This window comes from Trachemys scripta, chromosome 6, assembly GCF_013100865.1.
Source record: "Trachemys scripta elegans isolate TJP31775 chromosome 6, CAS_Tse_1.0, whole genome shotgun sequence".
Classification (NCBI taxonomy): Eukaryota; Metazoa; Chordata; order Testudines; family Emydidae; genus Trachemys; species Trachemys scripta.
This window is the reverse complement of record NC_048303.1, coordinates 24,866,610-24,879,726: the sequence shown is the minus strand read 5'-3', so window position 1 is coordinate 24,879,726 and position 13,117 is coordinate 24,866,610. Positions and strand designations below refer to the sequence as shown.

General features: G+C 39.8%; 1 protein-coding gene across 1 annotated transcript in view; it reads left to right on the top strand.

Moving 5' to 3' along the window:
- Positions 1–13,057, top strand: part of C9 (complement C9) — a 36,767-nt gene extending 23,710 nt beyond the window's left edge. The window contains exons 6-12 of the mRNA XM_034774720.1: positions 1,111–1,329; positions 4,982–5,222; positions 7,415–7,543; positions 8,128–8,306; positions 8,964–9,192; positions 10,683–10,868; positions 12,882–13,057. Coding sequence (XP_034630611.1) covers positions 1,111–1,329; positions 4,982–5,222; positions 7,415–7,543; positions 8,128–8,306; positions 8,964–9,192; positions 10,683–10,849 — 1,164 coding nt within the window. The 3' untranslated portion in view covers positions 10,850–10,868; positions 12,882–13,057. The remainder of the gene's footprint in view (positions 1–1,110; positions 1,330–4,981; positions 5,223–7,414; positions 7,544–8,127; positions 8,307–8,963; positions 9,193–10,682; positions 10,869–12,881) is intronic.
- The last annotated feature ends 60 nt before the right edge of the window (positions 13,058–13,117 follow it).

Genomic DNA, 13,117 nt, shown 5'->3' with positions numbered 1-13,117 from the left:
CATGATGCACCACAGTCTCCCCTCATGATGAGGGGAGGCTGTTTCATCATGGGGGTCTCTGGCCATGGTGCATCATAGGTAGACTTGGAAGGATTTGATTTTTTATCAGTAAATGTTGGTAAATGTCCATTTCACTGTACATACAAAACCGACTAAAAATTATTTCCATTTATGATAATCCAAATTTACCAATAGGCAAAATAAGAAAAATGTTGCTTGAAATCTTAGAGTTTGATTTAAAGCTATTTACTTTGGGTATTTTGATGTGATGTTGACAATCTGTAATTTGTTATAAAGCATTAGCTTTTTGAAATCCATGTCTGTTATCATCAACTAATGATATGACCCTCCCCATAATTTCCCACAAATCTGAAAATTTAAATGAATAAAAATTGATGAAAACCCATAGTTTTGTGTAACTGTGAAATTTAAGTGGATAAAAATAACAAAAATGCTTAAAAATAAACATTGATATCATCCATCAAAATTATTTTTAAAAAAATCAAATTCTACCAGCCCTAATAATAGGAGATGTGGCCAGGCTAGGGGAGCCTCACCCATAGAGGAGAACCAAACTACAGCTTCCATGAGGCACCATTGCACGACAACCAAACCCAAATATTTTGGGTTTCAGATATTTATTTTTTCAACAAAAAACTGAAAGTTTCCATGGAAAAGAGACTTTTTGCAAAACAAACAAACAAACCAAACTTCATTTTGTCAAAAACCCAATTTCCCATCTCAAAAAAGTTTCAACGGATATCTTTTTTTGACCAGCCCTCATTAATATTTTACTTTTTTGAAATGACAATGCAACCATATAAACCAACTTTTCTGTTTCCCATTGATTTAATGTTGTTCTATTTCTTGAAGGTTGGGTCCAAATCCTATACAAACTGACTCAGTATTATACCTGTCAGTCTCTAGACCCTCATCTATTATGTGCCCCTCAGCACCTGTTTTATGGAGATTGTTTTATCATACCATTAGTGATGACATGAGAATAAAACATGCAGTTTTAGTATCTGCTCATTACATAAGTTTCAAGCTATTGTGTTTTTGTTAAATAGATTATACATGTTTTTATCTGTTATGCTCTTTTTTCCTAAGACAAAAGCAGACAAAAGATTCACAACTGAGTTCTTCCATGATCGTGTGACCATGATAAAAGAGATTTTCCACGAAAAACAAGAACATTTCTCGGTTTCCATGTCAATAAAACAAACACCTACTGAAAACAGTCAGGGCACATCTTTAAATGCCTCTCTTGGCTACCAGTATTCAAGGAATGAAAGTCTAAATTATATCTTGCGGTACTCCAAAGAAAGGGTAAGCTTAATGGCATAAAACATTTGATGTAGTAATTTCATACCTGAAATTAGCATACTGTTGGGCTATACAAGTATTAATCATCCAAACTGTTCAGGATGCCTATTGCTTTCTTCACAGAGGGGACTGGCAAAATGTTGACAATGTAAAGATTAAAGTTTACTTCAGGAGTAGCTGAAATATGGGTCAAATGCCGCCTATTTCACCACCTTGGCCTTCAATATGGATTGATGTTGCCAGAAACCAAAGATATCAGCATGCAATGATCCATCTTTATCAGCAAACAGTTGTGATCTAGTCCACTGTGTGCAAATTAGAAACAGCCTTTATGTAACAAATTGCAATGAAGACCCAGGCAGGCAAAGCTTGGGTGCTCTTAATGGAGCATGTTGATTAATATCCCAAGGGTCAGATCTTCAGGACCAGCCATTTGTTGCACAGCACATCTCAGACGGAAACAGGTTGCAAAGGACTCCTCTAAGTTGTACCAGTTGCCACAGCTCGTAAGAGTCCATTCCAGCAGTTGAGGATTAGCAGAGTCCAAGAGCAATCCAGCAAGCCACCCTTTTCCTTGGATATGTATACACTATGCCAAGGCCTGTGATGGGGATTGGTGGCAGGTACATCAGCTTTATGCTACCAGAGGATTACACAAGCCACCAAAGGCTTGATTGCCTTTATGCATTTTATTGCTCTGTCTATAGCACATGGCCTCTTACACTTGCTTTAAGTCAGCTTTGCACTGCCAAAGTGCTACAAAGTGGAGTTAATGGGGCTGAGGATCTGGTCGCAAGATTTGGTCCTGTCTGAGGGTTTGTTTCTGCTTGAATTTCATATCAAGAAATAAATGTAATACCCATTCTAATCTGGATGAAGTTTCAGCCTAAAAATACCCTTTCTAACCAGTTAGTTACAAGAAGGTAATGGAAAACGCAGGGCTAGTACACATTTTGCAAAAGGTTAGACCCACCATGAAAATAATACTAAAAGGCAAGGTGTACCATTAAGAGAAGCCATTGTGTAACGATGCCTCAGTCAGGTTGTCGGTGGGGATTGAACGCAGGTGCTCAAGATCTAAAAGCATGAACACCACCCCTAGCTGACAGACAGTAGCAGACTTATCAACCTCTTTAGGTGATCTAGGAATGAGAGGGGGCATAACAAGCCTCACTGTGTTATGATGGGGGACAAGTGGCTGAGACTGTCCTATCACTTAGTGTAAATTCTTTTTATAAATTAACCTCTATTTGCTTTCTTCACTTACCCAGGAATAAGTGAATAATGTAAAAATAAGGATATACCACTAAGAAAAAGCAGTAATAGGTCAAAGGGGAAAGAGAGCCTTACTATTTAAAAGGGGTTGGCAATTGGATACAGATAGGAAAACTGGGTGGTGACTGGAATAAGAACAGCTGACTAAGGATCTCTAAAGCTGCAAGGTATTTGGCTATTTAAGCATTGTTTTTGACAGTAAGTGCAGCTATTAGTGGGCTAAGTTTCTTAGTACTTCACTGTAATCTATTGGTTACATTTGTGTGTTTGTGTACCACTGCCCTCTCTTGGATGAGATCTGCAAATGTCCATGATTTACATTTGTCACTAATGGTTGGCTCACGGAGTATATTTAAGCCTTAACACTACTGAATGCGAATGAAAAGAATCTTCTTATTCCAAGTGCTTCACGAGCAGAAACTTCTGAATTCTACTCCCAATATCACATGTTGGCAGTCAGATCTACATTCTAGTGCAACGGTGGAAGTAGCACCATAGTCAGTCAGACAGTTTGGTAAAGTGGAGCTTGGCCCAGATTTCTAAAAATCGGAGTCTAAAATTCAGCATCCAACTTCATATTTGGGTTCGTAAATAAGTAGCTGGCTTGTCAAAAGTGCTAAGCAACCAGCAAATTCCCATTGACAACAATAGGACAATTGACAACTTCCTGGCAACTAAATGTTTGAAAATGAAGCTGTTATTTAGTGGCATAGAAGTTAGTTTATATATAAGAGAATAGATTGTCTAGTAGATAGAGAACTATCCAGAGACCTGGGTTCCATTCCCTTCTCCACTACAGACTTCCTGCATCAGTTAGCCTCTCTGTTTCCTGTGGTCTTCTGTAAAATGAGGGTAATGGTATTGGCTTATTTCACAGGGGCACTGAGAGGATAAAAACATTGAAGATTCTGAGATATTTAGGCTCTACTTTAATGAGGGCCATATAAGTACCATAGTTAGATAGACATGGGTCTTGGGAGCCTTATGCCTGCATTTCAAAACATTCCCCATAAGTGGAAGCCTAACTTTAGGCTCCTATTTTAGAAAGTCTTGGCCTTTGTGTGGATTTGTTTCACTTAATGTTGACATGAGGCTTTGGATTTATACTTTTGTTTTCACCATTAAGTGAGACTGTTTCATAGATTCATAGATTATAGGACTGGAAGGGACCTCGAGAGGTCATCGAGTCCAGTCCCCTGCCCGCATGGCAGGACCAAATACTGTCTAGACCATCCCTGATAGACATTTATCTAACCTACTCTTAAATATCTCCAGAGACGGAGATTCCACAACCTCCCTAGGCAATTTGTTCCAGTGTTTAACCACCCTGACAGTTAGGAACTTTTTCCTAATGTCCAACCTAGACCTCCCTTGCTGCAGTTTAAACCCATTGTTTCTGGTTCTATCCTTAGAGGCTAAGGTGAACAAGTTCTCTCCCTCCTCCTTATGACACCCTTTTAGATACCTGAAAACTGCTATCATGTCCCCTCTCAGTCTTCTCTTTTCCAAACTAAACAAACCCAGTTTTTTCAGCCTTCCTTCATAGGTCATGTTCTCAAGACCTTTAATCATTCTTGTTGCTCTTCTTTGGACCCTTTCCAATTTCTCGACATCTTTTTTAAAATGCGGCGCCCAGAACTGGACACAATACTCCAGCTGAGTATTTATGTTTCATGTTTTATGCTCCTATCTTTAGGCATATGAAATATACAATACCCCAACCTTAATCAGGGCTGTGATATGAACTTTCTTGTTCGCACTAACATCAGCCATGTATGAGTCACGATGATGATTTGTATGTAGTATTACATCTAGTTAGAGTGGAGTGTGGCACTCATATGACTTATATATGCACTGTTTTGCATAGTAGGAAATCTGCTGGATTTGATTTCATTATGTGTGTTTTTGAAAATGGAGCTACCCCCTTCATTCTGACAATTTAAGAGTAGCAGGGCACTTCCAAAAAAGGAAGATCCTAATCCTTTTCCCATTGTAGGCAATGGCAAATCTCCCTTTGACTTCTGTGGATGGAGGAACAGGGCCCATTATCTGGCAAACTGGCTTGAATTATTTTAGTATGTTACAAAATTGTCAGGGGAGTATTTTATAGAGAGTCTGTTTAAAAAAAGCACCAGTAGAACACAAAGAGTCTGATTTACTGAAATTGGGAAGTGGAGAGTTGTGCAAAAATGGGGAGGGAGGGAACTAAAATTATCCAAACTTCTTGCTACTTCTTCAGATTAAGTTAAGTTTTAGGGAACTTCTTATTCTGTCTAAACAAGTTTGTCCATGTCCCAAAATGTTAGAGTATCCCGTACTGAAATTGAAAGTTCTGCATTGTCTTTTGAGTAAAACATGCCTGATTGTGCCTTTTGTACAGAAACAAACCTTTATGCATGTCAAAGGAAAAATACAACTGGGAAGATTCCAAATGCGAAGTCGTGATGTCCGGCTAACAGATGCTTTCCTTGAAGATTTGAAGTTTCTGCCCACTGAATATGACAAGGGGGAATATTTTAGATTTCTAGAAATGTATGGAACACATTATGCTGTCTCTGGGACTGTGGGAGGAAAATACGAACTTCTGTATGTGTTGGATAATTATGCCATGAGTTTAAAAGGTATGCATATTATTGCTCGGCCTATAGCTCATAGATCAACAAATAGGCCCCAATCCTGCAATGAGATATGTGGAGACAAAACCGTGTGCAGAGGCTGATTGCAGTCAGTGAGACTCCATGCAGGTGCAAGGGAATGACCATGTTGTGTACCTCATTGTAGGATAGGAGCCTTGGTCATTAGTTTTCAGAATTAAAATCCTGAGCCAAACATGAACCTCAGTTACACCAAAGTCACTTCATTGGCATCAGTGGAGTCACTCCAGAATTCTACAAGTATAAGTAAGATCAGAATCTGGCTCATTCACTTTAAGGTATCTTTTTATAACAATCTTAATGGAAGTCTGTCATCTGTGAAAACCTTTTATTTAAAAACTACAGTATTCAAATACTAGTAGTGGTTGCAGAGTAGCAGCCGTGTTAGTCTGTATCCGCAAAAAGAACAAGAGTACTTGTGGCACCTTAGAGACTAACAAATTTATTAGAGCATAAGCTTTCGTGGGCTACTGCCCACTTCTTCGGATGCATATAGAGTGGAACATATATTGAGGAGATATATATACACACATACAGAGAGCATGAACAGGTGGGAGTTGTCTTACAAACTCTGAGAGGCCAATTAAGTAAGAGAAAAAAATTTTTTGAAGTGATAATCAAGCTAGCCCAGTACAGACAGTTTGATAAGAAGTGTGAGAATATTTACAAGGGGAGATAGATTCAATGTTTCTAATGGCTCAGCCATTCCCAGTCCTTATTCAATCCTGAGTTGATTGTATCTAGTTTGCATATCAATTCCAGCTCAGCAGTCTCTCGTTGGAGTCTGGTTTTGAAGTTTTTCTGTTGTAAGGTAGCCACCCGCAGGTCTGTCATTGAATGACCAGACAGGTTAAAGTGTTCTCCCACTGTTTTTTGAATATTATGATTCCTGATGTCAGATTTGTTCTTTTGCGTAGAGACTGTCCGGTTTGGCCAATGTACATAGCAACGGGGCATTGCTGAGCCTCTAAGGTGCCACAAGTACTCCTGTTCTTTTAGTAGTGGTTGGTGACCATGTGGTCTGGTTCATAGAGAATCCCAAATCCTAATGCTAGCTGAGCCACAAAATTCACTTTGTGATGATAGATAACTTGTCATTTGATCTCTTTGTACATCTAAATTGGTAGTAAAATGGAGAACCTCACTGAATGCAGATGCTGCATTTGGCTGTGTTGGAACAGTTTTTACAGCCTTTAATGTTGATATTGGAATTTTTCTCACACTGGTTGAGATAGGAAAGCAGAAACTTAATCCTTCCTCACATGCAGTGTTGGGAGGTCTGGCTTTTGTGGTAGATTGAAGTGATCATTCTAAAATAAACTGAAAAAAGTAATAATTCTCATGTGAATTCTGAAGCCAAACAAATAAATACATGCCACTTATGGCATTAAAATTCACTGTCAGTAGAGGCAATAAGCAAGGAGTTGGGACAGAGAAGTCCTTTATACACACTTATATTCTTATGTTCACCAGCTTGATACTATGGTGATAGGTGTTCTCTAAGGCACTGATCTTGAGGGAAAACTCCCATTGACTGCAGTGGTAAAACAAGATTAGACTTCAATTATTTAAGATCAATAAATAGAAAAGAGTAGCGTAGGAGAGAAAGGGTAGAATAAGAGGGACCATGATAGGGTGGGAGTGCATGGAACAGATTAATAAAGTTACATTAACTTTATGGTAAAAAGGGGAATATCCCGAAAACAGTTTGGGTAAGACTGGGTGATGGGGGGAGGAAAAGATTGAGAGGATTCAATGATACAACAGACATAAAAAAAGAAATGAGAAGCCACAGAGAAAGACACAATACCCAGAGGAAAGAGGGGAAGAATCATCCTTCAAAGAAAGGCAGCTCTGGAGAAGAAGAGAATGTTACTTTTTAAGGAGTTGCAAGTAGAGTGTACCTAGAGTTTTCCTAGTCACTGGACAGCCCACCAATAGGTCAAAACTCCAGAGGCAAACTGCATTGAATTCATAACCTGGTAGAGAGAGTGGGGGCGAAAGATAGTGGAAGGATGAAGGCAACACATTTTCTTCAACAGTCCTGAAACTTGGCTCCCAAGAAATATAAAATCGTATTCATTTTTTTCTTATTTTCCTGTTTTTAAAACCAAATATGCATTTTCTCCTAATAATCTCCAAATTAATTGCATTTGCAGAAGTCACAGTAGAAGATGTAAAGGAATGTCTCGGTTATCATTTAGATGTCAGTCTAGTAAATAAAGAGTTGGATTTCAAAGGTCATGTAAAAGGTGGTAAATGTGAAAGCATCAACGTGAAATCAAATTGTAAGTATATCTTTAGTTTATGTGTGATCAAAACTGCAAACTCTTTTGCTTAAAGAGAGAGGATATTGATTTCTTCCCCTTCTTTCAAACCAATTAAATGTCTACACTAATATAGTATTCACAAAAGGCTGAGGGAGAAGGATTCAATGCCAAGCACAGGACAGGCAGGTGTTGCAAGCTTCTCTGCAGTGCTCTGTTCATGCAACTCAATTCTTAGCTGTGCTACCCAGGCCAGTCTAACCTTTGTCCTTTCCTTGTACAGGTCAGGTGATACTATGGCACTCATTAAATAATGTGTACTACACCCATTTCTGTGACATCTGGTGTACCCACCTGTCCATCCATGCCATGCTAACCCCTTAGAAGTCACCATTTTTTTCTTGTTTTTTGGCATTTTGGTGTGATTGCAAAATTCATAAAATGAGACTTCTCTCAAATGATGGAGAATAAACAAAGTTTGATGAGATTTCACCACAATCTCATAGGATGGAATCTTCCTTCTATTCACTTTGGGGAGACGTGAGCTGATTTGTGCTAGAATCTGTGCAATTGAACTTCCAGTCATTCTCTCTCTCTTTCTGCAGACACTCATGATGATGACGCAGTTATTGATGACATCATTTCTTTGGTTGAGGGAGGGAAGATTGATTTTTCTGTTAAAATTAAAGAAATGTTACTGAGGAATGCCAAAGTGGTTGATGTAGAGGATTATATACAGTGGGCTACCTCACTGATTGATGCTCCAGTGGTGATACAGCAGAAGGTAAGGAGAGTTTTTCTCCTAGGCCAAGTATGTTACAAATTCATATATCATAATTACCTGTAAAATGTCCCTTTCCTTTGGTGGGAAAAATATCAAGAATGACTTTGCTTACCATTAACTAGTAGATAGTTTCTTCATCTTAGTGCATCTTGGTAGCTTTGGTCCTTTTTAATGGATTGATAGATTCCAAGACCAGAAGGGACCACTGTGATCATCTAGTCAGACCAGGCCATAGAACTGCCCTGAAGTAATTCTTGTTTGAACTAGAATGTATCTTTTAGAAAAATAAGATAGGGTACGTTGAGCAGAAATGAACAGAGCATTCCAGATGATGGGTGCACTGTTGATTTATTTATATAAGAATGTTATAGTCAATATCATTTTCCAACCCATTCTTTGGATGAAGACTAAGTCAGTGGGCTCTGTAATGTATTTTGAGTGCGACTATGGGGATCTGAATCTTGAGCTATCTGGTCCGCATGCCATTGCTGCAGGATTAAAATAACCCATGTCCAACAGTTATACCAGACACATGGTGCAAACTATTATCAGAAGAAAGGATTTGTTTAAAATAACTTTTTCTAAAGATTTGTGTAAGGAAAGTATTTAGACATGATTATAGGGAAAATAATATGTATTAGTTTTTTTCCTTTACAGCCATCTCCAATACATACTCTTGTTCCAGTAAAAATGAAAGATGCACATATAAAGAAACAGAATTTGGAAAGAGCCATTGAGGACTACATTACAGAGTACAGTGTGTGCAAATGCGAACCCTGCAAAAATGGTGGTACCTTGTTGCTAGTGGATGGAGAGTGCATGTGCCTATGCTCCAGCTATTTTAAGGGAGATGCCTGCCAAATCCCCAAATCAAGAGCAGATGAAGGTTAGTAGATATTCATGCAGACGTAAATTAACATGTTGTCAGCATGTATGTTGGAGCATACTTTGAAAATATGGTCTTTATCCAGACAGAATTAAACACTATCTGTAAGTTCTTCTATCATAGAACAGATTTACACACTGTGCTGACCTATTCAGCTGGGCATGAGGGATGGAAGTTAGTTTTAGCCTGTACAGTATGTCTGTGAAGTGTTAAGTGGAGAAGAGATTCACTTAGAGATTCTCTCTATCCCCTGTCCACTGTGCCACCATTACTGTGCCTTGTAAAGACATCCAAACCTCTCACAAACAAGAAAATTAACTGAGCAAGAATGTGGATTGGCAATGCCATAGAACCAAAGCAGAGAATCAAGTTCAGGCAAGAAAACCATTTCCATTTTCCTAGCTGGGTTTCCTTAGGTTCTCTGCAAAAGCCCAGTGCTTACAAATGTATGCCTCATGTTGCATGATCACATAATGCAAGCTTACAACTAGATTGGTCCAGTATACAGTAGGTGCCAATAAGCAGGCAGCCTAATATTTCAAGTGCCATCTCTACGTCACAAAGTCTCTCTTCTGCTCCAGCCCTGCTACCAACTGTTCCCTGATACCTATTAACACACAGCACAATGGAGGAAAGCAATCTTCTTTTGACATTCTTCCTGGCCTGTAACACTCTTCTGCCCTGTAGTGCTCATCCTTCACAATTTGCCCCAGGCTTCCAATAACTAAAAAACATTACTCAGTATTTGCTGTAATGTAGTAAGTGTAAGGAACAATACAAACACTGAGGTAATCGTAGCTATTTATATAAGGCATTGTCTACATCACCTACACTGGGTTTTTAGCCACTGGTGGAGCTGAACCAGTGCAACCCCCTAGTGTAGGTACAATTTGCACCAGGGTATCTTATCCAGTTATATGTCATGGTTGGTTAGCTGCACCAGTGTCTACAATAGTGACTAAAAATTGTCAGCTGGTGTAAATCCTCATAACTCCATGACTTCAATGGTGCTGTGCCAGTTTACACCCACTGAGGATCTGGCCCCCACTGTAAACAAGGCCTGAGGCAAAAATGGCTATTTTTAATGCAGTTCTGCCACGAAAAGTGACTGTGTAGAAATGGCCCCTTCTTATGCAATAGATTTATTCCTTGTGGTCAAGGTTTAATAAAACAGGTGCCCAAAGTGAAGCTCTGCATTTGATTTTTAGACACTTACATATATGGCTGGATTTCCAGAACTGCTGAGCACCCAGAAGTGCCAGTGGCCCTGTGTGTTTTCGGCATCCAATCTGTTGGGTTCTTTGTGATGAAAATGAGTTTTTACTGCTTTGGGTTTCTAGAGCCACCATAGTTGAGAGAGAGTGGGCTGAATTCTGTTCCATCTTGTGCTCTTTCAAAATAGTTACTTCCTGAATTTCAAATAGTTGCACCTGTGCCACTACACCCAAGGCAGCAGGTTGCTGGACTAATGCTGGTTTGGCCCAATACAGATAAAAAGGTCACTGATGGGGGCTGGAGCTGTTGGACTGCTTGGTCCCAATGCGTGCAGGGAGAACACACTCGAACTCGTCAGTGTAATAATCCTGCTCCAGGACCAGGGGGCAGGCCATGCCAAGGTGACAGCATCGAAAAAAGCTACTGTTCTCAGGCAAAATAATTGTACAAGTCTAAAAAAGGTGAGTAGCACCTCATTGTGGTAGTATTGTATTGTTGCCCCTTAGCCCAAACAGTATTTGGTGCCTTACAGGTTTTTTTTCCAGTAGAAGGAGAAATTGATGACCCATGTCAGGTATTCTTTGGTGCAATCCTGTTTGTTTACATCTGCTTTCTCCCTTTCAGCTGGCTTTCTCTGCTTTCTGCCTCTCTCACACAAATGGCTTGCTAAACCATCCATTAGCTGCTGTGTTTGCAATCAGTCACAGGGAAATCTCTCAGCCCACACAATTTAACCTCTGGTGGGCCTTGCCATGTGGTACACTGACTTGGGTAGTGAATTTCTATTGTTTCCAGCTATTACTGCATAAAGAAGCATTTAGTTGCTCCTTCCATTTTGCCTGAAGGAAGGGTGGTTAGCATCCCTATGGCTTTAACAAGGTCTGTGTGTGTCTAGATCAGATCTGCTTGGTGGCAGCCATTAACACCTTCCAACATATAAAGTGTATTTAAATGAAAAGGTTGTGCTCCATCATGACCTGTACCCCTCCCAAAGCATCCCCAATGGAAATATTTATGTGTGCATCATACATATGAAATAAATAAACCCTGTTAAATATCTGAATTAGATCCATGTTCTGCAACAGTGTTTAAAAACTCACCTTCCATCTTGTGTCTGCAGTTTTTGGATGCAAATAATTGTGTGCTCAGTTATGGTGCACCTGCAAATTGGGTAGTTGGGCATCTTTATGACCCATGTTGTGCTCACAAAATTGCAGGCACAAGAATGGAGATCTGGCTAAGACCAGGCTGAAAATTGAGTCCTTAAATTCCAGTTAGACTCTATATCACAGAGAGAGAGACATACAGAAAATGGGAGGCAAACAATGGAGTTAATCTCAGTTCAAGTTGAAAGTTCTTAACCCTGAATTTTCTTATTTGGTGAGTTTAATAAGACCTCCTAGTATTACTTTAACAGGAGTTTTGAGTCTTCCAATTTGAAAATGATGAAAGCAGTTTTTTATTGAAATGGGGGGGGGGAACCCTGCAAAAAACAGCAAAAATGTAGGAAAGGCCTGTAAGGTTTTTCCGGTGCAAAGTGGCTTTAAGCCAATAGGGACCAGCCACTGGAGAAGTCCCCCAGGACATGGGGAACTCTCTGTTGGTAGAGGTAGCTGCACTGCTCCCTGTGCCAGCTCGCTCTCACCCACAGTGCCAGGGGAAGGAGGGACATGTTGCTTTCAGGGAGTAGGCAAGACTGGGAACAGAACTGGCCTGCTGGAATGCAGCTCAGCCATGTCGTCTTCTAAAAGTGTAACACCTCTGAGGGCATTCATGCCCGTGGTCTAAGTTAGAGCTTGTGTGAGGGCCACGCATCCCTCAACAAAGGAGCCACATCTCCAGCACCTTCTCTCCATTCCAACTAACTGAAGTCCCTAAAATCACAGGAGCTGCTTTATTTTACTCCTGCAATTCACAATTGGCCTGTTTATAACACAGTCAGGAAGGTAAATGTCATAATAATGTACACTGAGCCTACATATCCAAGTATGTGTCCTACTGTATTGCACAATCAAATCACCTTACCAAATTAAAATACATTGAGGGTGGGAAGGGATAGCTCTGTGGTTTGAGCATTGGCCTGCTAAATCTTGGGTTGTGAGTTCAAGCCTTGAGGGGGCCACTTAGGGATCTGGGGCAAAAATCTGTCTGGGGATTGGTCCTGCTTTGAGCAGGGGGTTGGACTAGATGACCTCCTGAGGTCCGTTCCAACCCTGATATGCTATGAGGCCCTGATTTTCAGAAAAGCTAAGCATCCATAACTCCAGCTGAAGTCAGAGTTATAAGGGCTCAGCACTTCTGAAAAATCAGGCCTTCTTTGACTTGTTCAGTCTACATTAGAACCATATTCGAGACACACTAAGATCATGTTCCCAGTAAGCTGTTACATTCACCTACTTAAAATAAGGCAAACTATCTGATTGACATGATAGCTACTCTCTATGTGAATTCTCTAATATTCTTTCTTTTGACAGGTGTTTGTTATGAAAACAATACAGCCTTCAAAGGCATGCATGAACTCTGCAATTATTCTACCGCTCAAGCTTCCTGTTGGCAGAAGGATTGGAATTGTATGCTTCATGAGTGCCTATACCTTAAACAATCGCTAATCAAAAACAAAATAAGATAAAAATAAACATGGTTAAGGAGATTAGCTGTTGTGATTGGTGTTCAATGTGCATTTTGCTTTGCTTCCTTTTAGCACTGGGAT